The sequence below is a fragment of the Botryllus schlosseri genome, chromosome 2, assembly GCF_051294905.1.
Source record: "Botryllus schlosseri isolate E-star chromosome 2, Bs_hap1, whole genome shotgun sequence".
Lineage (NCBI taxonomy): Eukaryota > Metazoa > Chordata > Ascidiacea > Stolidobranchia > Styelidae > Botryllus > Botryllus schlosseri.
In genome coordinates, this window is record NC_137237.1 from 834,269 (window position 1) to 858,826 (window position 24,558).

The window sequence follows — 24,558 nt, forward strand, 5'->3', positions numbered from 1 at the left end:
CAAGTCTGGACACAGGTATGATTGTTACAAAGAACAATAACCATCGTTTATTGCATCAAGTCGTAAACGTAACGGCAGTCCCAAGCAACGGTATCGGCAGCGAGTTGACCCCTTCGATCCAGTCTGACTTTTCCACGTCAAAGCACTCGACGCTGTCCAAGCTGTTTATGGAGCCATCGTCACAATGCTTGCCGCCAACGATATAAATCCGAGGCCCTGTCAAACAGAGGCAGTCAGCAGGGTTGAAGGACTTGACTTGAGTCATTTTGTTAAAAGTGGAAATATGACTCGATTCGAGTCAATGACGTATGGACTCGACTTGTACTCGAGTCTTTGCACATGACTCAACCAAGCCATATGTCTTATTGTAGGGTCACCATATTTTGGAACCCGGAAAGGAGGATACTTTTTCAAAATTTTTGAACTTATAATACCGGAGGAAAATCTTGAAAATATGGTAAATTTTCCCCACTTCGTGGTCGGTCGACTAAAAAAAGGTCAACTTTCTCGCTCAGCAGTAGTTTTTCGTACGCACTATCAGTTAGTTGACTAAGCTCCCGCCGGATCGTTACTTCACTGCTGATTTACTGTACGGTATCTCAGTCAAATTTTGCCCTATATTTCACCAAAATTCTCAAAAAAGAGGACAAAATCTCAAAAAGGAGGACGTTTAGGCATCCTCGGAGTACATTTTCAAAAACCTCAAAATGCAGGACAAATCCTCCTAAAGGAGGACGTTTGGTAACCCTGACTTATTGGAGTCTTGTATGGGCCGGCATTGGAAAATAGGCCAAGAAACTGTTTTATCTGTTTGAATAAACATGTTTAGAGTAAGAAAAATGAGTATATTGTGAAAGTGGGGCCTTGGATATCACTCAAAAAAGTGAGTTGAGCCTACCTTGAACTCGATAATGAACAGCTAACACTATGACTTGGACTCGACCCGACTACCCATTGCTCCGTAACTTGGACCCGGTCTTGACTTGGTGGTGAATTGAAAATGACTCGAGTTGGAATGATAGAAGTCAAATTGACTTTGAACCTTCAGACTTGGTTACAAACCTGGCGGTCAGTTACGACGTACTTCTACTTTTACATTGTAGGCTACTCGAGCAGGTTTCAATTACTTTCAATACTTTTTCAAGCGGTTATGTTTTTGAGCTATTTCCACGTCTAATTTACATTTTTCGGCGAAGATGCTTTGCAAATTAGATCAGCGTTAGAATTAATGTATTCACAAAAACTCGGAAAATGTCTGCACAAGCTTGGCTTGTTTTGTATTTTACAATTCTGTGGCATTTTCAGGAAAACCTAAAATGACATTACCGATTAGAACAAAAAAGACAGCATGGAAACATGTCACAAATTACATTATCAGCATTGCTATATTTAGTCTAATTAAAAAACTAGAATATCTAGTTGTCCAAGTCTGATCCAAGGCCCATCAGTGTTGGGATCAAGTCACTACCTTCGAGTCACGAGTCATTGCACATTTTGACTCGAGTCAAGTCAAATCAATCGATTTTCAAAGGTGACTCGAGTCAAGTCAATTCACCCGTTTTTTGGAGGTGACTCGAGTCAAGTCGAGTCAAGTCAAGTCACGAGTCAAGTCACGATTCGAGTCAAATTGAATTTTCGAAGTATATGTGATGACCCAAAGTCATTACATTTTGCTAACTGTGTGAAGGATAGATTAATTGGCCATTTATCTTGAATCAAATGACGATTATAAAGTTAAATATTCATGCAAAAATGCATCGCTCGCGCACACGTAGAACTGATAATAAAATACGTGAGTAACTGCATAGCTACATGCTACAGTCTGATTTTATCAGCCAATATAAAGGATCGAATACGAAGCCTTGAGAAGTTGAACAAATTGATATGGTACAATAGGCACTACCCACCTACACCTCTGTGAGAATATAAAGGCATAAACTATATTCGTTCGATTTAAATCATACAAGAGTGTTGGTAAAGGTGAGCACTGCGCATGCGCAATGTAAGCACTAAGCTGCCCAAGAAACAGAGATACGATGCGATTAGATAAATCTACTGATACTACGACAAAGTAGGTGTGATGGTTTCGTAAGCGGTCAATTTATTTGTGATGTAACGATGGATGATCTGTGAAACTTATAATTATTGAAGACTGATTGCTCTCGTAAGTGACACCGGCGTATCTCTAACAACCAAAACATACATAATATAGGGTGATTTAATCGACACCGTTTACTTTATGACTTGAAATTGACTCGTGAATTTTGCTCCGAGTCACGAGTCAATCCGCATTTCTAAGGCGTCGAGTCAAGTCAAGTCAAGTCATTTTTGCAAAGTGACTCGAGTCAAGTCAAGTCATACGAAAAAGGTTACTCGAGTCTGACTCGAGTCAAGTCACGACTCGAGTCATCCCAACACTGGAAGTTGTCATGACAGTTTCACACATAAAAGCTTTTCAAACTACTTTCTACTACAGCACTACTGAACAGTTTTCTAGACAATTTTGATTTTAAAAAGTAAAAGATTGCGGCGTTACTTTAATTCCTAGTCGAGTAGCAATGGCAACGCTGCCTACTTCGACCAAATCTGCCGTAAAAATAACAACAGATACCTTGAAGTCTCTTGTATTTGGATCGTGCCGGATAAAAAATCATCGATCGGACTAACTACTGTCTTTCGGCTCAATTACGATGTCACTTCCTATTTTTGTCACTTTTTCGCCTCGTTCCGCTAAAATCTCCTCAATATTCTTTTTGCCCTTCAAGTCCGAGAACCAGCCCAGATTGTCTGCGATGATGTGATGGTTTTCGCAGCCATCGCAACGAACCAGAACCACGCCTTTGTGGTAGGCTTTTTTCGATATGTGTTTCCCGCTTCGTTTCTCACACACTGTGCATGTGAACGCCAAGGCGTAGGAATCTGATTTATCAGTCTTGCCAATAGGTATTGAACCTTCACTGCTATTAGAGTGGCTGGCTTTTGATGACGTGTAAGCAGAAATGAGTTGAGGATTGCAGATATTCAATTGGAGCAGCAACGAAGAATCCTTGTGTGTATCCTTAGAATGAAATATACCGCTAAAACTTCTAGCGAATATTGCTCTGGATAATCTTGGTGTTTTAAATCCTGAACAACTTGATGACTCCACGAATATAGAAGAACATAATCTGACGTCTGTCGTAGACAGAATTATCCTTCCTCGCAGAACACCAGACAATTTATGACATAATTTGTAGGCGGTTGTTAACATGATAGTTATGCTATGACAAAACAAAATAAGTTTGCGAGTTACGAAAGATTGGAAGACTCTTTAGCGTTATATCTAATACAGATACTTCAGATCACTAGTGAATCACAAGTAAAGCTGGGCGTAATTGAGTTTCCGAGTGATTCGATTCTGAATCGAATATTGGGCTTTGGTAGGGTTGCCATATTTTGGAATCGGGAAAGTGGACACTTTGTCAAAATTTTCAAACTTAGAATACCGGTGGAAAATCCTGAAAAATTTCTCAATCATTCCACTTCGTAGTCGGTTGACTAAAAAAAAGAATAAGGTCGTCGCGTTTGTACCTCAAATTTCGTATTTATGCCCATAGGCCTACTCACTATAATCTGTCCACTATATTAGCTCTAAAACGTGTAAAGGCGGGCGAATCGCCAAAAAGGAGAACGCATGCTAACCCTAGCTTTGGGCGACACTCATTTTGATGTCATAACAGTATGGCTGATGTGGACAGTTCAAATAAGTGCAATTTTTGTGACCATGAAGAAAATAATGCTAGATCACGTCTCTACAGATATGTCATATCCAGTAATGTGCATAACTTTGTACTACATGTCCTGGAAGAGGTGATACAACCAATTGAGGTTTCCTCATCGCAAAAAAGCGCATAAACTATAGGCCTAGGCTAATTCTTGTTGCTAACAAACATTTTAGTGGAAAGGGGAGTGTAATAACAGTACTCGAAAAAATCATCTCTCGCTGCCCGACTCGAATCACTTAATTTACTTCTTGACTCGGATTAGAGTACTCAAATCATTGTGCCCAGTTCTAACGACAAGTAATTATTACCCAAATGTACTGTAATTCTTGCTATTATCAACAGAATTGCTAATACAAACGAGAAAGTGAGCATTACAGAAGCGCATGGAAACCGTGGAAATGTAAATGTAATACACAATACACTGTCAGAAAAATATAACAGGCACGAAAAATGCCAAAACCGATGAATTAACTGGAACTGAATATATGTTATGAGGTACACTTGGAGGTATAAAACTTCATTATACAATTGAATAATATATAAATATTGAAATACATCCGAATATTCTCGGCTGACACTCGTTAGGGGTAATCGTCCTCTATTAGTTGCCGAGGATTAACCCTGACGAATGTCAGCCGAAAATATCTCAACACATTTCAATATGAATATATTATTCAATTGCATTTTATGACAAGTGCAATTGAATAGACTTCACGCAACAGATAGCGCAGAGTTCAAAGGTTTCGAAGCTTGTTGCGATGGAGGCTTCTCGAGCGCTTGACGTACGTGTATTTCTCTGTAGCTGTAATCTCTACGTCCCGGCTCAGTTCGAATGTCGTGTTGTACCGGATTAACTTGCTTTATGGAATTTCCGGTTGATTTTGATTTCATGTCATCTGGAGGGCAGTTACGGGTTGCTAATTCTCCCAAAGTCGGCTTTATGTTGAAACGTCTTGGATTTTCTAGTCTTTCAAGACCTCTCCTCTTTAAATGCTTTGCTATAATCGTGTGGGCCTTTTCTTGGGTTGTGATGATGTTAGGTTCGGTCATAAATTCAGTTATTTTCAAATTATTTTTGACGGAGTGTGATGCAGTGGCGCGTGCATGAATTGGTAGTCGTAGCTGGTAATTTTCATCAGTGAAATCGATTTCGGGCTCTGTGCCTAAAGTTTGTATAATCCGATTGGTCAGTAGTGAGTAAATCGTTTGAATCAAGATCTCTGCAGCTCCGACTTTGCAGTGTATAGTGCCGTCTGTCATTTCCTTCGGAATACCGAGACTCTTCCTCACGAAAAATCGCTCCAACTGCGACCAATTTCCGAGTTTCGTGGGCAAAGATATTCCGTTATCGAAAGAGTGCATTTGTATGTCTTGAGGAAAGTACCACGAAAAAATCTCCGCCACCAAGAACCCGTTCGCCAAATCGCGTCTGGCATTTTTCACAGGGTAAGACAGGTCTAAACTCTGAAGCCATTTTAATACTTCCCGGGGAAGACTTTGCCGTGTGACTCCATTATCCGTCCTAGGCATCCTAACGTTATCTACTGTTAATACCTTAACCTCGGACCTCGCATGCTACACAAAGGGGGCAGATTTCACTCAATCTCGTAACCAGGGCAACGGCATCTGAACCTTGACGATATAATCGCGGAGATCACAATATTACTTTATACGAATATTACCATAAAAAAGGACTACTCTGTAAACTGTGTGCCCGCAATCCATCCACAATTCTATCGACAATTTTTCATCGACATATCGGTTTTCACATCAGGAATGCCAAAAGAGACCATTTGCAGACAGCTACGATGGTAACACCGAAACCGACGATGACAAAAAATCCAGCTTTGAATCGTTCGTTCGTTAACGACCCAACAAGAGGTATTGGTTCAGTATCGACTGATTGAATTTCCCATTAAAATATTTTTCAAATCTGGTGTCTTACCGTTCCATGGTAAACCAGGCAAATATATAAAGTTGATCCAGTGTTGTTTTCCTATGATTCCAGCCATAGGCGCCAACTTTTATTTTTTTACGAGGCGGCGAAGTCTTGTGACGTCATAATTGTTCGGTGTCGATGACGTCATCGTCGCACTAAAACGCACTTTCCTACATGCCGCTGGTGTACGTGCAAAGTCACTGATTGATTGATTGATCAGCGTTAACCATTTCCGTTTTATGTTACGTTTTAATATCGACTCTGCACTCATTATTATCAAACCATGCAGTCAAGTTATTAAGTGGAATCTTAAAACGGTACGATCATTCGTCCGACGATGTATACGATGCATTCCATCAGGCGGAATGCATCGAACAAAAATCAGAATGGACGTCATTGAGAATTTGAAGTTGCATCAATAATATCAACGTGCAATGCGTCGTGTGAGTAACGAAATACACCACGCACTGGGCTGGCAAGTTCGCAAGTAACACACGACAACTCTCGAATATGAGGTTTCAAACCGACAATAATGATGATTACAAACGTGAAATCGCGCAGCTAATCGTGCTAATCGTGAGGTTTCTGACTTCGCATTGAGAAGCTCGCATCGCGGCAATTGTTTGCAGATTAAAACAGGGATTTTGGCGGCATTGGTGCATTTCCCGATTTACGTTCGCTAAGCATTTTTGGAGTACATCCAGGCGCGAAGCCAGGGGGTTTCGGGGGTCGAAAGCCCCTCCTTTGGAAGCGCGAATTCCCTGCTTAAACGCGAAACCCCGCCCTTTTCAAATGAGCGCTCTGACGGTAATACCCGGTTGCAATTCAGTCGTATTATCAGTTTATCACAGTTACGCGCGGCCAATTAACGAAAGGAGTGTCGACAATAAGTGAGATTCGTCCGTACGCATTGCACTGTACAATGTAACGCGATACGATCTCCCGCTGAGATAATTGCGAAATTAGGTCATTCATTGCCCCGCGCTCGGCAATTGTTGGTAGCCTGATTTATTGCGTCACCTACAAGCCTAATTCCCCTGGCTTAAGTAATCGCATCTGCAATAGGCCCGGTGCGCGCGGTATCATCATTGGCTTACAAAATCGCATCTGCATTGGCTTGGTGCCGACGTGATCATTAGTGGCCTACACAATCGCATCTGCGATAGACCTAGTACGAAAGATATCGCTAGCCCAACTACCGCGTCTCGGGCCTACCAAGCCTTGGCTCCTACTTTCCGATGGCGATAGCTTGGATAAAATGCCGTTAAGTGTATGCTGATTAGCGATTGTGGAAGTGTGACTTCGCGAAACTGAATGATATCGAATGTCCGCAAACATGTGCGTACTGCGTACATGCGTAATCGATTTCCGCTAATACTTGAACATAACCATCAAAAGCTGTGACAAGGCTTGAGTTATAAAACAGGAAAGGTTTGAACCACCCGAAATCGGCGTCATTGTAACACATATTCCAAATGTACATTTTGACTTGCGCAAATCGTCGCCAACGCTACATAAGACGTAGGACGCATTGATAAGCGCGCGTATTTAATTGTTCACGACAGATCAGGGAGTCGCTTCCAACACTTCCGGACTCGTCGACAAGGTTATCATACGAGAATGCCGTATAATCATCAATACAATGACAATATAATACAATGATCAGATCGTGCACACCAGGCAGAAGCCGCCAATGCAGATGCGATTGCGCAGACAAGCGATGATATAGTTTGAACTGGGCCTATTGCAGATGCGATTGTTCAAGCCAGCGGAATCAGGCTTGTTCGAGATGCGATAAATCAGGTTGGCGACGATTGCCACGCACACTGCAATGACTGACCTAATTTCGCGACCATCTCAGCGGATATCAATCATCACAGACTGTTCGCACTGATTGAAAACTTGCCTCTCGCAAATTCGCCGCACGGAACAATGATAACAGAATTACTGAATTACTGAATATTGGATTTTGAAATGGTCATTTCAAAATGACGGGGTTTCGCGTTTCAAACAGGGGGATTCGAACCCCCTGGCTACGCGCATGGTACACGCGCGTATAAATAACGAAGACGTCTCTGAGGAGGTCGCGTCGATTCGCCTGATTACTAATTACTGGTCACAAACAACTTGGGCGTTTGAGCATTTCGTACGAGGTGGCCGCCACCTCGTAAATATGGTGACGAGGTGGGTGCGCGTGTGGAATAGACGACCCATGAGCGGTCGATTTCCAGCTATAGAACGTTTCAAATTTTGGGGCATTTGTAACCGCATTGCTGTGGAGTGGAGCCATAGTGGCTTCGGGCCTCCAGCAGAGCCTTTATAAGGGCTTATGCTTCTAGTGTCAAGATGGCCGACGGGCAATGTGTACGAATACAAAGTAGAAAGTAGTGTGCTTGTGTATACGCTTCTCAACTATTTCTGCGGTCATTGTTGCTCTGGCCTGGTTTAGGTGGTGTCTGTATTATCATGCCAGCATTCGTTGCAATTTCGCCATCAAATCTGCAAAGTCTCTCGATCCAGATCAACGACCGCGGACGGCTGGTTCACATTCGTCATCATTCATCATCCAGGTACATGTATTGATAGCATTTAGTTATACGATAGATTTCATTGCATGCCAAAGAATAGGCCTATCTGACACCTCTTCTACTGCGTATTTGCAACACGAAGCGCACCGGTAACACTTTTGAACGCCCCCTATTATATGACAATTAGACTTTAAAACACGAGTTATAGGCCCCATTATACGGCCCTATAATCTTACTCACTGTAACCTACCAAGAACCGCGCAACCGCAGTCATGCCGACCGACGCGCAACGCAGTAACTCCTTCCCACACGTTACTAAGATCATTGAATTTGTCCACGTCAAATACACTGCTGAAGTTTCCACAGTCGATGCCGGAATCCAACCATGCTCCACCGACTATATACAATCCTCCGAGACAGTCGGCCAAACTTGCAAAACACCTCGGGAATCGCAAAGGGCACATGTCTTGCCAGCTATAACAAGAAATATAGACTGTTAGTCAAAGAAACTGGCCGAAATGGTAATTCTCGAGTCCAAATGACAGGCCCTTCTTGAACCATGAGACGCGGGTAAAAGCGCTCTATACCAATGCCCTTCAACCGGCGGGCCCGATAGGTTCCCATGTGCATTGGATGCACCAGTACGAACTGGTATACAAGGGTTCATCACAAACTCATCACACTGGGGGTTCTTAAACTGGAGTCTGTGGACTAGTTTCATGGGCTCCAAAACAGGCCCAAAATCGCAGGGTCGAGGTCAAAAAGCCGAGTATCCTGGATTTATGGTCAATCCGTAAATATATCAATTCAGCCTTTAAGAAGAAGATGATCCTATCTAAAAAGTATAATTTTCTAGAGTCGCCCAATTGGCTGCTAATTGCAGAGTCCAAGAATCCCGGATCTTAGGATTTACCACAATGACTACATTGGCTACACATTCTCTTGATGTCCCCGAGCCCGACTCGATTCTGCCAGATTCAGTGAATTTCCTGAACGCTCATTTTCCGGATGGATATTTATTCATATTATATTGCCAATTGAAGCCACTCGTCGTTATAGATAGGAAAGCCTGTGAGCCAAAAAGGCCATCAACCATTTTTAATTGTGATGATAAGTAGTATACTCTGATATGTTGTGTGCAGGGATTTCTAGAACTTCCACGCGCTTCGTGTCCCATCCCGAGGTTCTAGAAATCCCTGATTGTGTGTACTCTACACTCTACAGTACATGTATGCCGGTAAACTTGGCGCGTACGAATCGACTATTGAGCTTTGATACTGCAGTAGGAGTCGGTCATTTTTTTTGATCGATTTCGCCCCCATGAAGCATCGTTCACAATTATATGAACAGCTTCTTTGAGGTACAGAACTTCAATATACAATTGAATAGTATATTCATATTGCAATGAACCCGAATATTTTCGGCTGACACTCGTCAGGGGTAATCGTCAGCAACTAGTAGAGAATTCGAAAGAACAGCGTATATCAACAATCGTAACACAAAATATGACGTCACCAGCACGAAATGTCGAATACGAGAGCGTTCAATGTACTATTTTTAGATGATACACGAACTCTTTTTGTTGACACAGCCTTGGCTGGTGTATTTTGATAAAAGTCGACTCCAAGGCACACAAATGAAAGTGTGAGCGACCCTTTCCCAGTATGCGAAATCTGTCGTCTCGATAATTTTTCGCACAGGCGGGATTATCCAACAAGTGTTTGCCAATTGCAGAATTTATGGCCTTTGATTGTTCCGCATCAATCTTGAGCGGGTATATTCATGCAGTGAGTGAGCACTGAATGAGGTACAGGGGTTCATGAGCTCGTCACAGCAACTCCAAGGGTTCATTCATCATCATCATCATTGGTTTATTAGCAATTTTATCAGTTCAATACACCACAAAAATGCGATACAATGAAAAGACAGGAAGATGTCGAAGCGACAAGGAGTAGTCTATGGAATCTGACACCCACCTTGGCCTAGGCCAGGGGTGACCAACCTTTTTAGCCAAAGGGCCACATTTGATTGACGAACTATTGTACGGGCCACTAGCAGCAAGAGGCGCGAAAATTCGTCGAAGTTCATAGATCAATAATATTGTCACTTGACTATATTGCGGGCCTGCTGTATATCACTGGGCTCAGTTTGCAAGGAATGGACTATTCGGCGCCTGGACATATCGATATCGAAAGCTTCGACCAAAACGAGTCAATCATTTTGTGCCTAGGTTTTACAGTCGACGGTCTTTCTGCGAGCGCAAACGTAAGGTCGCATATGTTGAACGACACTTTGTTTCGTATTCGCGAATATAGTTGGACTCAATCTGATACATTAGGCGTTCTTTCATTTTCGCAAAAGGGTAACAATATTGAAAGCAAGAAATCGACTGACAACATGTTGCGCGAAGCGTGTAGAAACGTTTTCCTTTTGAGAAATCTATCGCAAATTTTTCTGCTTTATTGTAGTGTACGAAGATCTACCAAAATGTGACTGGATAATGGATCTGCCAATGCGTCGGAACTGATATTTTAGTCATCACATCTCAAGTGTTGCGACCAGACTAATCAAATTTTTGGTTGGCTTTGCAAGTTCACAATGTGTGCAATCCATTTTTGATAATATTACTAATTTCGGAAATTACCTCGCGGGCCACTAAAAACCTTCTCGCGGGCCACATGTGGCCCGCGGGCCATGGGTTGGCCGGCCCTGGCCTAGGCGATGTAAAGAGGAGGCATGCACAGAATGCACACTGAATGATAGTAAAGAAGATAGTATAGAAGAAGAATGCGACAAGAAATAGGGCGGCATGTCATGGGAAGCGAGATCGATAGGTCAGTCGTGGTCCGGTAATCTTGAGGATGGACTGTATTTATTTAGTAGTAATTGCTTGTATTTCTAAATAAATACAGTCCATCCAGCAACTCCAAGGGTTCAAACCAAATAATATTGAGAAGCACTGCTCTATCCCTCTATACAACGATTGCGGAGGTGTGTGTGAAGCTATCAACCCGAGACGAACCAACCTTTCGAACTCATCATCAAATTCTTCCACTACGTCTGAAACCTCGGCTCTTTTGTGAGAGTATCCTCCAGCGATCCAAATTTTCTGTTTGTGAACACATACAGCCGTTCCCGCTCGTACGCTTGACAATGCTCCTGCATACTCCCACACGCAATCAGTGACAGAGTATCGTTCGATGTCTCTCAGTATTCTTTGCTTATGATCCTGGCCACCGATGGCGTAGATGTATCCGTTCAAGTAGACTGCCTGAAAATGACCTCGGAAGAAGATATTGGACCAATCATTGGCCCACAACTATCTTCAAAGTGCCATGTTTGTGTAGAGGTGGTCAGAGTAGCCATCGGTGGTAGGCTACTCAAGTAGAAGTTGGGGCACATGTATTGAATTCTAAGGAATAAAATACGTATTCTAGGACTAGTCTTGCCTGAAAAGTGAAAACTTTGAAGTAGAGTAAGCCGGCAAATATACTTGGAGTAGGCCTACTTGGAGGAGTAAACGTTATTCGTTAATTACCACCCGCGGTTGATATTCAAGTGAATGACGTAAATTCTAATCAGTTACAAGTATAAGTAGCGATTTGCAATTACGCGCCAAAACTACGTCAAGTGGAAGTAGAAAATGAAAGGCCTAAAAGTACTCCAGTAGTTTCAAAATTTAGTTGGTCGAAGGTTTAAAAACAGAACCATTTGAGTAATTAGTGCAAGTAGGCAAAATCCAATTGAGTACTCCGAAAAAGTAGAAGTATTTGGTTACTGGACACCTTTGTATTTGTGCCTAATACTCTCAAACTACGTAACAAATTTTTGGCATCCGTAGCCATCGCGCAAATTTGAAAACATTAGTCTAAGATTAACAAATCTACAAGTAAAACGAAAAAAGTAAGGTCAAGATCCAAGAGTAGCTTATTGCTGCTGGCACTAGTGTTTTTATTGAATTTGAATTTTTTGTTGTTATAATAGAAGTATTGCTCGCTGAAAAAGGATCATGGTCCCCAAAGTTGGGAACCTCTGCTTCAAGTGTCAAACTTGTGTTTAATACCGGCAAACCAACCGGGATCAAACTGATCAGTATCCCTAATAATTTCCGAAAACCGTTATCTAACCAAGAAAGTTCAGGGTTAGGTTTAGGGTAACACGGGAGACCTGCATAGACATCCGTGGGGTTGACATCGGGTCGATTTTAGTCCAAGTCAGCGATTCGAGTCCGAGTCGATAGCAAGTTGCCACGGGACACACCTCGGATCCTTTCCCAGTCAAGGTAGGGTCTGATCCACCTGGAAATGAAATTCAAATTGAACACACCTCCCCAGGACAGTTGAATCAATGTGCTGCCGAACTTAGAAAGCGAGTTGGACAACTCGAAATCTTCAGCGTCTCCGAATTAGATTAGATAGTTGGAATGATATTGATAACTACATATTTTCAAATTAGATTAGAATTAGGATTACCGAAATCGCAAAAACCTGGAAATTGAATTAAATTTCGGATCAGAAATGAAATGCAGCGAAAATCAAGTTCAGTTCGTATTCGTATCATATCAGAGTTAATTCTCATAAGAGAATGGCAAATGTCTGTACATGTACACCCAGATTGACTCATTTCGCACTGCAGCCTACAGTTCTCCTGCAATGTTTTCAAGAAATCCAACATTTAGATTAGAATAAAAATGAGAACATAGAAAGCTTTCACAAATTTGATTACAATTAGATTACCGACTTTTCGCTCTAATTAGTCTAATCAGAATTATACATGTCTGCAAATGAATATAGGACTGAATTGAAATTTTGTTTATATGCGACTGAATCACGAGTCGCAGCTGCTGTGGTAAAAAATGACAAATGCGAAGGGCGAATAACTGGTTCGCTGCTAAAGGAGGTAGCAGATCTCTCACCGAGGACGTAGAGATAACCTTTACAGTATACTGCCGCGTGGTGATTTCTGGGATGCTGTTGCTTTGCGAACCTTGTCCAGCGGTTATCTCTCTCCTCGTATTTGTAAAGGCCTTCCGACGGAGCTGCGTCTTTCACGTCGATTCCTGAGATGTGTTGTGATATATAATGTATATAAGTGATACAAGTAGATATGTATTATATGAATATGTCAGAAGATATAATAATGTATTCATATTGAAATCCTATATGAATAGTACACAGAGGTGGTCAAAGCAGATATATATAGTTCTATATTTCATAGGATAGGAATTTACAATTAAGAATAAACTAATTATTCCAGGCCTAGTTATTCTAAAAACATTAAACTGTCAAGTAGAAGTAGTCCAAAACCATAAACACTTGAGCAGGTAGTGCGCGTAGAAAAATTTTTCGCAAGGGTTGCTAAAAGTAATAAATATCGAAGGACATAATCGCGCCAAGCGCGAACAAAATTTAAGCTAAATCCAAATACTGCGAAATGCTGTATTTTCAGTCAATTGGCAAAGATTTCCGAAAGTGTGGGGGATGGCCCCTTTCTCCACATTGGCTTTGTTAATGCGTCGGAACTAGCATAGTCATCAATCCCACATTTCGCGGTCAGGGTGATTAAAGTTCTGATAGACCTTGCAAGTTCACAATTCATTTTGTGATAATATAAGTAGGCTGATTCCGAAAATTACTGCGTGCGGGCCACATGTGACCCATGGGCCACGGGTTTGCCACCCTGTTTTAAATCGATTACATAGTTTACAAGCTAAACTGAATCACGGTGGATGAGAAACCGACCTCCAGAAGCAATGATGTAGTTTGGACAACAAGAACAAGGCTTGATCGGACAGTATGTTGCCATTCTGTCTTCTCTGATCAGCTTCCCGTCGCCTTCTATCGTCCAATCTTCTCCGTCCGAGTCCAACTTTCTGAACGTAAAGTATTTCACTGAGTTTGCGATTTTGCTGACTTCAAAATAGAGAGAGACAACTAGAAAATTATCAGCATTTCCAAATTAGATCGAAAATAGAATGGTAGATACGCATTTTTCCAAATTGTACTAGAATTAGAAATATAGCTAAATCGTTTTGCCAAATTCTAATATAATTAGAATTATAGCTGCACATGTTTTTCCGAATTACATCAGAATTAAAATAATAGCTGCATATGCGCATGTTTCTCCATAATAGACTAGAATTAGAATTATATATAGCTATATATAGCATATACAAATTAGATCATAGTTACATTATACCTACCGTACACAGTTTTTTCCCCGAATTAGAATAGAATTAGAATTACTAAAATCACAAAAATTCGGAAATTGAATTAAATTCTGGATTAGAAAGATATACAACAAAAATTAAGTTTAATTCATATCCAATCACAGTTCATTCTTATAAGCCGGAGGTGGCCAACCTGTGGCCGTAGAAGGAAATTTGTGCGGCCGTCGATACGTAGCCTAATTTAATTAGTATGTGTTTGCGGCCGTCGACATGCAATTTGATTTTACTAATTGGCTTACGAATTCTTGACAAATTTTAATTAATCCTGAAAGTTTCTTCGAGCTGCGCGCGATTCAAGGCGACTTCAGTTTTCAATTTCAATACAGTAGCGCCCTTTGCAATCTGAACCCCACATTACAGACGAGAAAAGCAGAGGAAATGATGCGCCACGTACAGAAACACCAACTTGGAATCGTGTCCTACTCACGAAAAAATTGTTTCCGGTACGTTTGGGTGATTCCAATATCTTTCCACCATACCGTCAATCCTGATGGGAGGTCAAGAAATAACAGCATGCATCAAAGTGACAAATAAAAATTGGCCCACCCGAAGATGCATCATCATTTATGACTCCCCTTAAATTTTCGAAAAAAAAACTCTAATCAACTTTCCCGGGGAATCAGATCACATGAGCTGAGAAAGGATAAATGTTTGATAGATTCGTGAATCTGAAAAAAAATTCCATGCGCGATCCATTTCGGTGCGATATAGAAAGCCGATATGAATATATTGATTAGTCCCGAGCTCATCGAAAATGGACATGGACAATTCAACATGGGTATTTGGTAGGCTTACCATATTTTGGAAATCAAAAAAGAGGACACTTTTTCAGAAATTTGCAATTTGCAAAACCGGAGTGAAATTCTCAAAAACCGGTTAATTGTTCCCACTTTGTGATCGGTTGACTAAAAAAAAAAAAAAAAGGTCATCTTTTCGCCCAGAGCTAAAATCACCGTTTTTCACTCCGAAATACCCGTCGGAGCTTCACTTCTGTGCTGATATGCGGCATATCACTCGCAATTTGCTCTAAATCTGCTCTAAATCTCAAAAAAGAGGACAAAATCTCAAAAAAGAGGACAAAAGGGCGTCCTCCGAGGACACTTTCAAAAAAGTCAAAAAAGAGGACGAATCCTCTTAAAAGAGGACGTATGGTAAGCCTATATTTGGTGTCCAGCTAGTTCATTATGACTATGTCCTGGAAGGTGGCCGTAGGCTACATGAGTAATCGAAATACGGCCGTTAATAGCAAAAAGGTTGGCCCCCCCCCGTTATAAGCACATGAATGGCAAATGCCTAGGCTACACGCAGCTTGTCTACAGACTACAGGCACCCAGCGTTTCGCGCTATGCATTTCTCCTGTAGCATTTTCAGGAAAACCAGAGATTAGATTAGAATTAAATGAGAGCTTAGAGAGATTGCAAAAATTCGATCATCGCATTTCGCTCTGATTGGATAGCTGGAATTATCTAGTTGCCCAAGTCTGACTGCAAGTCTGAATAACTCACGAGAATTTTCCGGTTCTTTCTTGCTGCCTCAGCAAGCTCTTGTCGGATTCGTCCGAGGACTTCAAGCAGTGATATCGGAACGCTTCCAAAATCATGACTCTAGACTTCTTCTTTCTCATCAAGTAGTCCTTAGACTCTACGTGATCTGTCAGCTCCTCCGGAGTCAACAGTTGAAGCCGGACCTGAACATGTCAGAGTTATCTCGCTGCCGAAGTTACTAATTAGAAGAAGTGGTTAGCAACGAAGTACTTGCACCAAATACTCGGGGGGTATTGTTTTTAGACTACTTATTCTGCTTGAGTAGTTTTGTAGTATAGCCCTCCTGCGCCCCCTATATAGGTTGGCGCCAGTGGGATGTTTGAGTAGTTATGTGCTGCATTCTGGGTAGAGTTGTTGGAGTGGAGTCGATGTGTATTGTGCAGCTGCAGCGTAGTGTGTGCTAGAGTAGAGTATGGATACAGGATACTGTTGTTGCAGTTTGTATACCGTTGTAAAATATGACGTATTAACATTATGACAGATTTCGACCGTTCAAAGATGTACCTTTTCTACCAGCACAAAGAATGTAAGGCCAGTATACTGCACCACATAAGAGAATTTAGTATTTTTCAATCATGCCTATTTCATTTGACTTTGTGACACTGCTGTGGATTGATCACAACTTACAGAAATATCACTGACGTATAGCTTTGTCCAACATGTTTCTTATACTGCGATGCAACATTGCGACCAACTGAGATTTCAAGCCTTTTGCATTGAAAAAATAGGGTCAAAACTGCAATTCTCATTGAAAACGGGGCATAGTTTCAGTTCTCAAAAAAACTGCCGCTCATTACCCGAATTGAGTAATCACAATTCATACTCGATTCGCATTCGAGTACCCGAATCATCGTGCCCACCCCTTAGTCACACCAACCTTGGAGAGCAGGTACGGTCCGTGAACGAGATGCATTTGGGCGGCTTCCAACCATTTCGTGAGAGCCTGAAACACGAGGAATTCTTCCATGTTGAGACGATCGTCGTCCAGCAAGGCGGCCACGGTGTGTACGGACGCTCGCCTGAAACGCAGAATTTGACAATTGAGAAAAAGTAGAATCATAACTTAACAGTTTAGAATTAGAATTAGAACATAATTTGAATAGCTGAATTCGCAAAATCTTGCGAATTGTATGTAAATCTGAATCAGAAAGAAATACAACCGATTTCAAGTTCAGTTCATAGCAAATCAAATCAGGGTTCATTCTCAAAAGCATAAGGGCAAATATCTGTACACAGAGCTTAGCTCGTTTCGTACTGTATAGTTCTGTAGAAATTTCAGGAGACAGGATATTCGATTAGAATTGAAATGAGAATATAGAAACATTACAAGCGGAGTAGAATTAGATAACCGACATTACGCTCGAATTAGTCGAATAACACATCTAGAATGATATATTTGTTCAAGTCTGCAGCAGGGTCATTGAAATCGTGTACCAGACGCTTGCATTCATGTGTTCGTATAAAGAACTCACAAAAAACCGCGCGTCTTGCAAATTTGTCCGATATTCCTGGCCGCGAAGCCTAGCGCTAAACCGAGAGTCGACATTTCTCCTTGCAGTCGCAGGTCGTCGATCAGGCCACACACTGAAACGAATTCGAGACCAAACGGAGATTCCTGAATCAAGAAAGATTGGTCGATGGACGGACGCGTCTGCTGTTCAATTCACATTTCAAACAATCTTCTTGACCACATAAATAACTAGAAATTAGTGACTTTAATGTCAGTACGTTATGATTTGTATTTCTAAGCTTTTTCATAATGCATGCGTGCGTTATTGTGGTGCTGTTTTGCTAGTATTGTTTCGTTAGTGAAATTGTTAATCACAATGTTGCTATGACTTTCTATTAATGAAATTTCGTTCTTTCAACAGAATTGACGTATAAGGCAAATACCTCATGATCGATGGTTATTATAATGATAGAGACATATTGATAAACATTACTTCTCGTTCACACATACCGAGAGGCGAGAAACAATTTTCCGGCACAGCTAAATGACAGAATAGCCCTCCAACTATTTTTTCATATCCACAATTTTCAATTCCCAAAACTTCGCTTCTGCTGGTTTGAATTGATCCAGATTTGTGACGCATTAATAGGAAAGAAAAAGCTAACAATTTCACTGCGTCCGGGCAGTGAAATTTGAAAAAAAAAAAAATCTTTTTTAATCAATTCGCTTATACGGGTTTGAATTGATCCAGATTTGATGTGCAGCGATTCTAGGAAACCTATCAATTGCATAGAGAACGAGTTGAAATTTGTAAAAATTTGAATTTGTACACTCGGTACCTCGTCATCGGAGTCATCCGATTCGTCCGGAACCGGTCTTCGTTTAGCAGCTCCGGGAGGTTTCGTATTCTTTGGTCGACTTTTCTTCACGCTGTCGCTGCGATGGAGATATAGGGATCATGCTAGATACGTGATCGCGGAAACTTGCCCCGCTGTCGACGTAGGTGATAAGTAGGGATGGGCTGGTTGTGATCAATCTACAGCATTGTCAGTAAGAGCAATGAAATCGGTATGGTCGAAAGATGCGAAATAACCTTTAATGCGCAACTGGCATTTCTTTATGACTTTAGACTACTTTTAAGTTACTTTCACGCAATAGCCTTGTGTTTTTTAGGCAAAACTTGGTCTGAAAACCTGAAATTTGTACTTTTTATAGAAATAGGTAGGCCTACTTTTACTTCTACTTGTATTTGTACTTAAGTTACGGTACTTCGAACGATCTGACGACGTCATTCACGCTCTTACCGTTTGCGGTCTCTCTCCAGTTCTTTATCCAACACGTTTCGCATAATGGCGTCGACGAGACCCTGCATTTCCAATTTGGCCCCGGCGCGAAATAAGCGTTTTAATTTGGTGGTCGTTACGTCGACTTCGGCCGTGTACATGAAATTTAATACCTGAATATCAGAGATGAGGAAAAAGGTTTATGATCATATTGAAGCTGAATTTGGATTAGGGCTTGGACAGGAAATTTCTAATCATTGTTTAATTTCCATGCGACTTTAGAGCTAAATACCGGTATAGAGTTAGGGTTAGGGCTGCTACCAGACAGAAGACAGTGTCCCAGTGAGACCTATACTTTCCATGATCGGGTCTGCTCACCATCAGCTGGCAAAATGGCTTATTGACATTTTGGAACCGGTTCGGGAATTGTACGGCACGGAATGTGTTCGCGATTCGTTCACGTTCGCTGGTGAAATACGAAACCTGGATTTGCCGAATCCAGACGTGTTTCTGAGCTCATTTGATATCTCTAGTCTTTTTACGAACGTTCCGCTGCATGAGACTATTGATATTTGTGCCAACGCGCTGTACGGTGGTAAGTTACCGCCACCATCAATCCCGCGTAACGTCTTTGTTGAAATTTTACAAGCGGCAACTTGCTGCGTGGAATTTAGCTTCAACGAGGTCATGTTTCGCCAAATAGTCGGCTTAGCCATGGGTAGTCCCCTGGGACCTATTTTGGCCAACATTTTCGTAGGGTATTACGAGGGCGAGCTTCTGTCCCAGCGTGAGTCCGCCAAACCACTATTGTACCGCCGATACGTAGATGATACATTTGTCATTTTCAGGAATGAATCGGAGTGTGACCAATTTCTCATTCGCTTAAACTCGCTTCACCCGGCCTTGCAATTCACAATAGAAAAAGAACGCAATAACTCATTATCATTTCTGGACGTATTAGTTGAAAAGCGCAATACCAACAAATTTGAAACGTCTGTTTTCAGGAAACCGACATTCACAGGCCAATACCTTCGCTGGAATTCATTTAGTCCTTGGCGCAGAAAAATTAACCTCATAGGCACACTCGTGCATTGAGCGTTGATGATATGTTCGGGTAACAAACTGAGTTTAGAACTTGACTACATCCGAAAAATCTTACTTGATAACGGTTACCCTGAACACGTCATCAGCCGCGGCATGGAGAGGAAATTAACGCAATTCAACGCAGAAAAACGAGCAGAGCCCACCGCACGAACAATAAAAGATGTTTATATCCATCTACCTTGGATTGGCCCCATTTCCACCCGCTTTGAAAAACAATTGATTTCTGCTGTCGGTAAATGTTACGATACAGTCAAAACCAATGTGATTTTTACAACAACACAACTGCTCCCTTCAACACGCAAAGACGTGCTTCCTGCACTTCAACAAAGTAATGTAGTGTACGAATATAGGTGCCACTGTGATTGTGGCTACGTGGGAAGAACGTCAAGACGTCTGCAGGACTGCATAAACCAACATGTCCCCAGATTTATCAGAACACGTGCGTCACGCGATGTGAAAAGCTCACCCTCATCCACTTAAGATTGATGCTGATCGATCAAAGGCAATTAATTCTGCCATCGGCAAACATCTGTTGGATAATCCGATTTGTGCGAATAATTATCGAGACGACCGATTTCGAATCGTAGGTCGAGGCCGTTCACAATTCCATTTGTGTGCCTTGGAATCAACTTTTATCAAAATACACCAACCAAAACTCTGTCAACAAAAAAAGTTCGTGTATCACCTAAAAATAGTACATTGAACGCTCTCTCATTCGAAATTTCATGCTGGTGACGTCATATTTTGTGATACGATTGTTGATATACAATGTTCTTTCCAATTCTCTACTAGTTGCTGACGATTACCCCTGACGAGTGTCAGCCGAAAATATTCGGGTTCATTTCAATATGAATATACTATTTAACTACCACACTGTAAAAAATCTGGTAGATTTACTGGGAAATCTCTGTCAATTTTACAACGAATTACCGGTCGCAGCCAATAACTGTGCGTAGCTTGTAATTTTACATTTTGATATGTAATATTACCTTAGTTTAGCTGTAAGTCAAGTTACCAGAATTTCTTCGCAAAATTACTGACAGTTACTCGTAACTGCAGTTTACCAGGCAATTGGGAAGATTGATTAGCTTCATAATCGTTGCAGCCAATATATACGTGGAAATGAATCATCATCATCATCATTGGTTTATTAGCAATTTTATCAGTTCAATACACCACAAAAATGCGATACAATGAAAAGAAAGGAAGATGTCGAAGCGACAAGGAGTAGTCTATGGAATCTGACACCCACCTTGGCCTAGGCGATGTAAAAGAGGAGGCATGCACACTGAATGAAGGTAAAGAAGATAGTATAGAAAAAGAATGCGACAAGAAATAGGGCGGCATGTCATGGGAAGCGAGATCGATAGGTCAGTGTAGTGATGATGTGTTATGATGTAGTTACACCATAGCCATTATATTATATTATAAGGCTATATGGCTATACGGCCGTTCTCGCTGGTTACGTTCGTTGTTACGGATACGGCTGATAAGTTAGAAAATCAGTTTAGGATGTATAATATTGTTCGGGAAACTAGAAATATCAGCACCGCATGCTCAGTTGACCATTTGCTAATGGCGGACAAGGCGACCTGTAATAGGTTACAATAGGATACCGTTACGCGTTACTGGTTTTCTGAGATTCGTAGTAAACAGCCAACGCACAACTGTGACATCACAAGGAGCGTCTCGTTTAGTAAGTACAGTAAGTAGTGAACAACACTTGGGATAAATATCAATTTATACGAAATTAGACGGAAAAAAAAGGAACTATATGTACTGATAAATGTTTCTGTATGAAAGAGAAATAACCTAAGTCAAACATTATAACGTGGCCAGCAAATATTATTGGTGGCATGTCAGCGGATGAATACGACTTATTTCGAAATCGTTCGAGTGTCGTATCGTTATCTGACCATTATTGAGATTTGAGCAAAGGGTGATGCGAAGCTTGTTGTGCTTGAAGAAAGTGGACACGATCGTGGAAGATTCCTAGGAACGCTGAATGGGATACGCATCGTTAAAGGTACAGTACGACATAGTATTTGTTACCGTGAATATCTGCGACTGTGCAATGTGCACACCACTTTGATTTCATGATTGAAATATTTCATTCTCCGCATTCTCTGTTCTATTTTGGGATACTAGTCGACTTATATAGTGACCTGTGACACCACATACTCCGCCGCGGAGGAGTTGAAACTGTTGGCTTGTTTATGTCATTTTCGGGCCATAGCATAGAGATGTTTTCATCCACTGCTGGATTTGTTTGGCACACATGCCACCTCATATCCAGAGTGGAATTGGTGAGGATGAGGAACCTTTTGCTTCAATACATTGATAAAGTAAGTCATGAATCTCTGCTATATCATGTACAAGGCGGAGCCTTCATCACACAATGTACCAGTACCGGTACTTCAAAACATGTTACCATATATTTTTGTTTGCCTATTTGTCTTGGTAGTCTTTATAATGTCATGTCTAGGTTAGGAACTTTGCTTTATATAGCGACTTACTCATGAATTCTTTTTAGTGGAACTGCAAGATACTAGTTACACAGAAGGAATGAGGAAGATAAAAAGAAACAATTGGAAGTTTCGCCGGTGGTGGAATTAATTCACCTTTTCTTGCGACCGCTCGTGTTACTGCATGTCTCCTAAAGAAGAATTAGACCTCCAGCAGCAATTCTTTTCCATCGATTACCACTTCATCGTGATATCAAGAATGAATATACAGTTTCTTCCAATGTCGTTTTGGGAGTGTGAAGAAAATTTTGCGATATTTTAGCATCGGGTTGCTTTGCGATAGGTATGGGTGTACGTGAATTTACAAGCTGGTATGTATCCTGATTTGCAGGGACAGCATGTAAGTAGGTAGGTAGGTAGGTAGGTAGGCGGTCTCGGTCTCAAATGTACAGGAGAACATGTAGATTGGATATACCCGGAGGGGACTGTAACATTACAGTCTGTCGTGTAAAGTGAGATTACCGGACCAGTGTAAGTTGGATTTGCATTGACCAACGGTAATGTTAGATTACCACGAAATGTCTGGCTACCGTGCTTCCAAACATTTCGCGGTAAATCGAGGTTTTTATTTTTTACAGTGCAGATTTAGATTTTTGCTGTACCTTCTTCCTCTCGTGGACCCCCTCGGCCGATATTTGAGCCGAAATTGCCCCCTAATAGCAACCAGTTCGGTTACTAAAAAAGATCATTATTTTCTTGCGAAAGAAAAAATAGGCGAAAGCGATACTTCTAGCTGAAAAAAATTGTGAATAGCGAGACGCAAGAAAGTCTCCCTCTCCCTCTCTTCTTGAAAAAACACAATACTTCAACATGAAAAAACGTTGATTGCGAAAAAATATGATAGTCGCAAAATATGGCAATGTAGTAGTAGCGGAAATTTGAGACACTGCAGTAAGTACCGTACTGCAAGACTACTTGAGTACTGTGAAAAAGGTAGTGTTCTTCGTTACTGTATCCGCAATTGTTTTGTCTCTCTCTCTCTCTCTCTCAATACTTCTATTTCGCATCACCAGATTTTTGCGATTTGACATTAAATACCTAATCATTTTCCATTTTCGTTAGAATTTTGAACCAATTCCAGCCTTAACCAGATTTATACTTGAATTCGTGCACGAGAACAAATTAATTGTAGGATATGGATTTGGACCGACTCATCTCCGTCCATCGTAGGCTATACTCGCCTGCGCAAAAATGTCTTTTTCAATGAAATCGATGATAATCTCTTTCTCCTCCAGCATCGAACTCGCAACCGACATTTCAATCTTTTTCAAAAACACTCTGCGTATGAACGCGCTCGTGGTAGCAGGCACTATGCCGTGACACAAAAACTTCTCGTCCTCCACAACGAAAACCAAATCGCAAAGCTTCTGAGCCCGCCATAAGCGAACCAAGTTTTTCCAACTTCTGGTACAGTGCTGCTGACTAATCGAGTCGCAGTTACGCCAGTGGGAGCACGCTTCCCTTCGGCATGTCATCGTGGATTGTTTTGGCAGTTGTCGAGACATTTTCTATATATATTAGGGTATTGCCATTGTGACGCGATAATATCGACTTTGGTGATACAGACTACTCGGTAAATTGGCCGCTATTGAATTATCCATGATTTAATTGAAGCCAGGCTTGGATAACTATATAATTCTAGATGTCTAATTTCACTAATTAGATCGAAATGTAGGTAATCTAGTTCTGATCAATTCGTGAATGTTTATTTGCTAAGGATACCATATCCTCTTTAAGGGGATTTGTCCTCTTTTCTCGAGAAATGTAAAATGTACTCCAAGAATGCCCAAATGTCCGCTTTTTCGTAATTCGTCTTCTTTTTATAGTTTTGATAGTCAGGCGACTGTACATAAAGACAACTACCAAATGTCATAATAGATGTGAAAACTGGATTTCGACGGAATTGAAGCAAATTTAACATGAAATTTTCACACGAAACAATTATCGGGAGTGGAGCCGGAAAATGCCCATTTTTTAGTCAACCCCACCGAAATTGGAGGCGGAACCCGGCTTTTATGTATCGACTCCGAAAAATGACTCTTTTTTAGTGAATCCAATAACACTAGCCGTAGGAATTTCCAAATCTACCCGTTTACTCGTCTGCTATTATAACTTCAGTAACTTGTAAAAAGTGTCCTCTTTTTCGGACCTCAAAATATGGAAACCCTGTTATATGCTATCATTATAAAATT

General features: G+C 41.2%; 2 protein-coding genes across 3 annotated transcripts; both read right to left on the minus strand.

The window, feature by feature from the left end:
- Nucleotides 1-18: 18 nt before the first annotated feature.
- On the minus strand, nucleotides 19-23,871 carry LOC145432875 (alpha-scruin-like). Of its 2 annotated transcripts, none has more exons than XM_080309700.1 (12): nucleotides 23,548-23,871; nucleotides 18,759-18,910; nucleotides 18,294-18,390; nucleotides 17,477-17,619; nucleotides 16,882-17,023; nucleotides 15,966-16,147; nucleotides 13,973-14,103; nucleotides 13,147-13,290; nucleotides 12,399-12,529; nucleotides 11,258-11,502; nucleotides 8,482-8,705; nucleotides 19-216 (listed from the first exon to the last, which is right to left on the minus strand). In XM_080309700.1, exons 1-12 carry the CDS (start codon nucleotides 23,869-23,871, stop codon nucleotides 56-58), a joined length of 2,076 nt encoding a protein of 691 aa, XP_080165826.1. In that variant the 3' UTR covers nucleotides 19-55. The 2 variants fall into 2 exon arrangements, with proteins under 2 accessions (XP_080165826.1, XP_080165825.1); XM_080309699.1 differs by lacking the exon at nucleotides 23,548-23,871 and adding an exon at nucleotides 22,943-23,075 and having other exon boundaries at nucleotides 18,759-19,054.
- Nucleotides 3,256-5,536, minus strand: LOC145432889 (spermatogenesis-associated protein 4-like). Its single transcript, XM_080309723.1, has one exon. It carries the CDS (start codon nucleotides 5,292-5,294, stop codon nucleotides 4,476-4,478), a length of 819 nt encoding a protein of 272 aa, XP_080165849.1. The 5' UTR covers nucleotides 5,295-5,536; the 3' UTR covers nucleotides 3,256-4,475.
- Nucleotides 23,872-24,558: the final 687 nt, after the last annotated feature.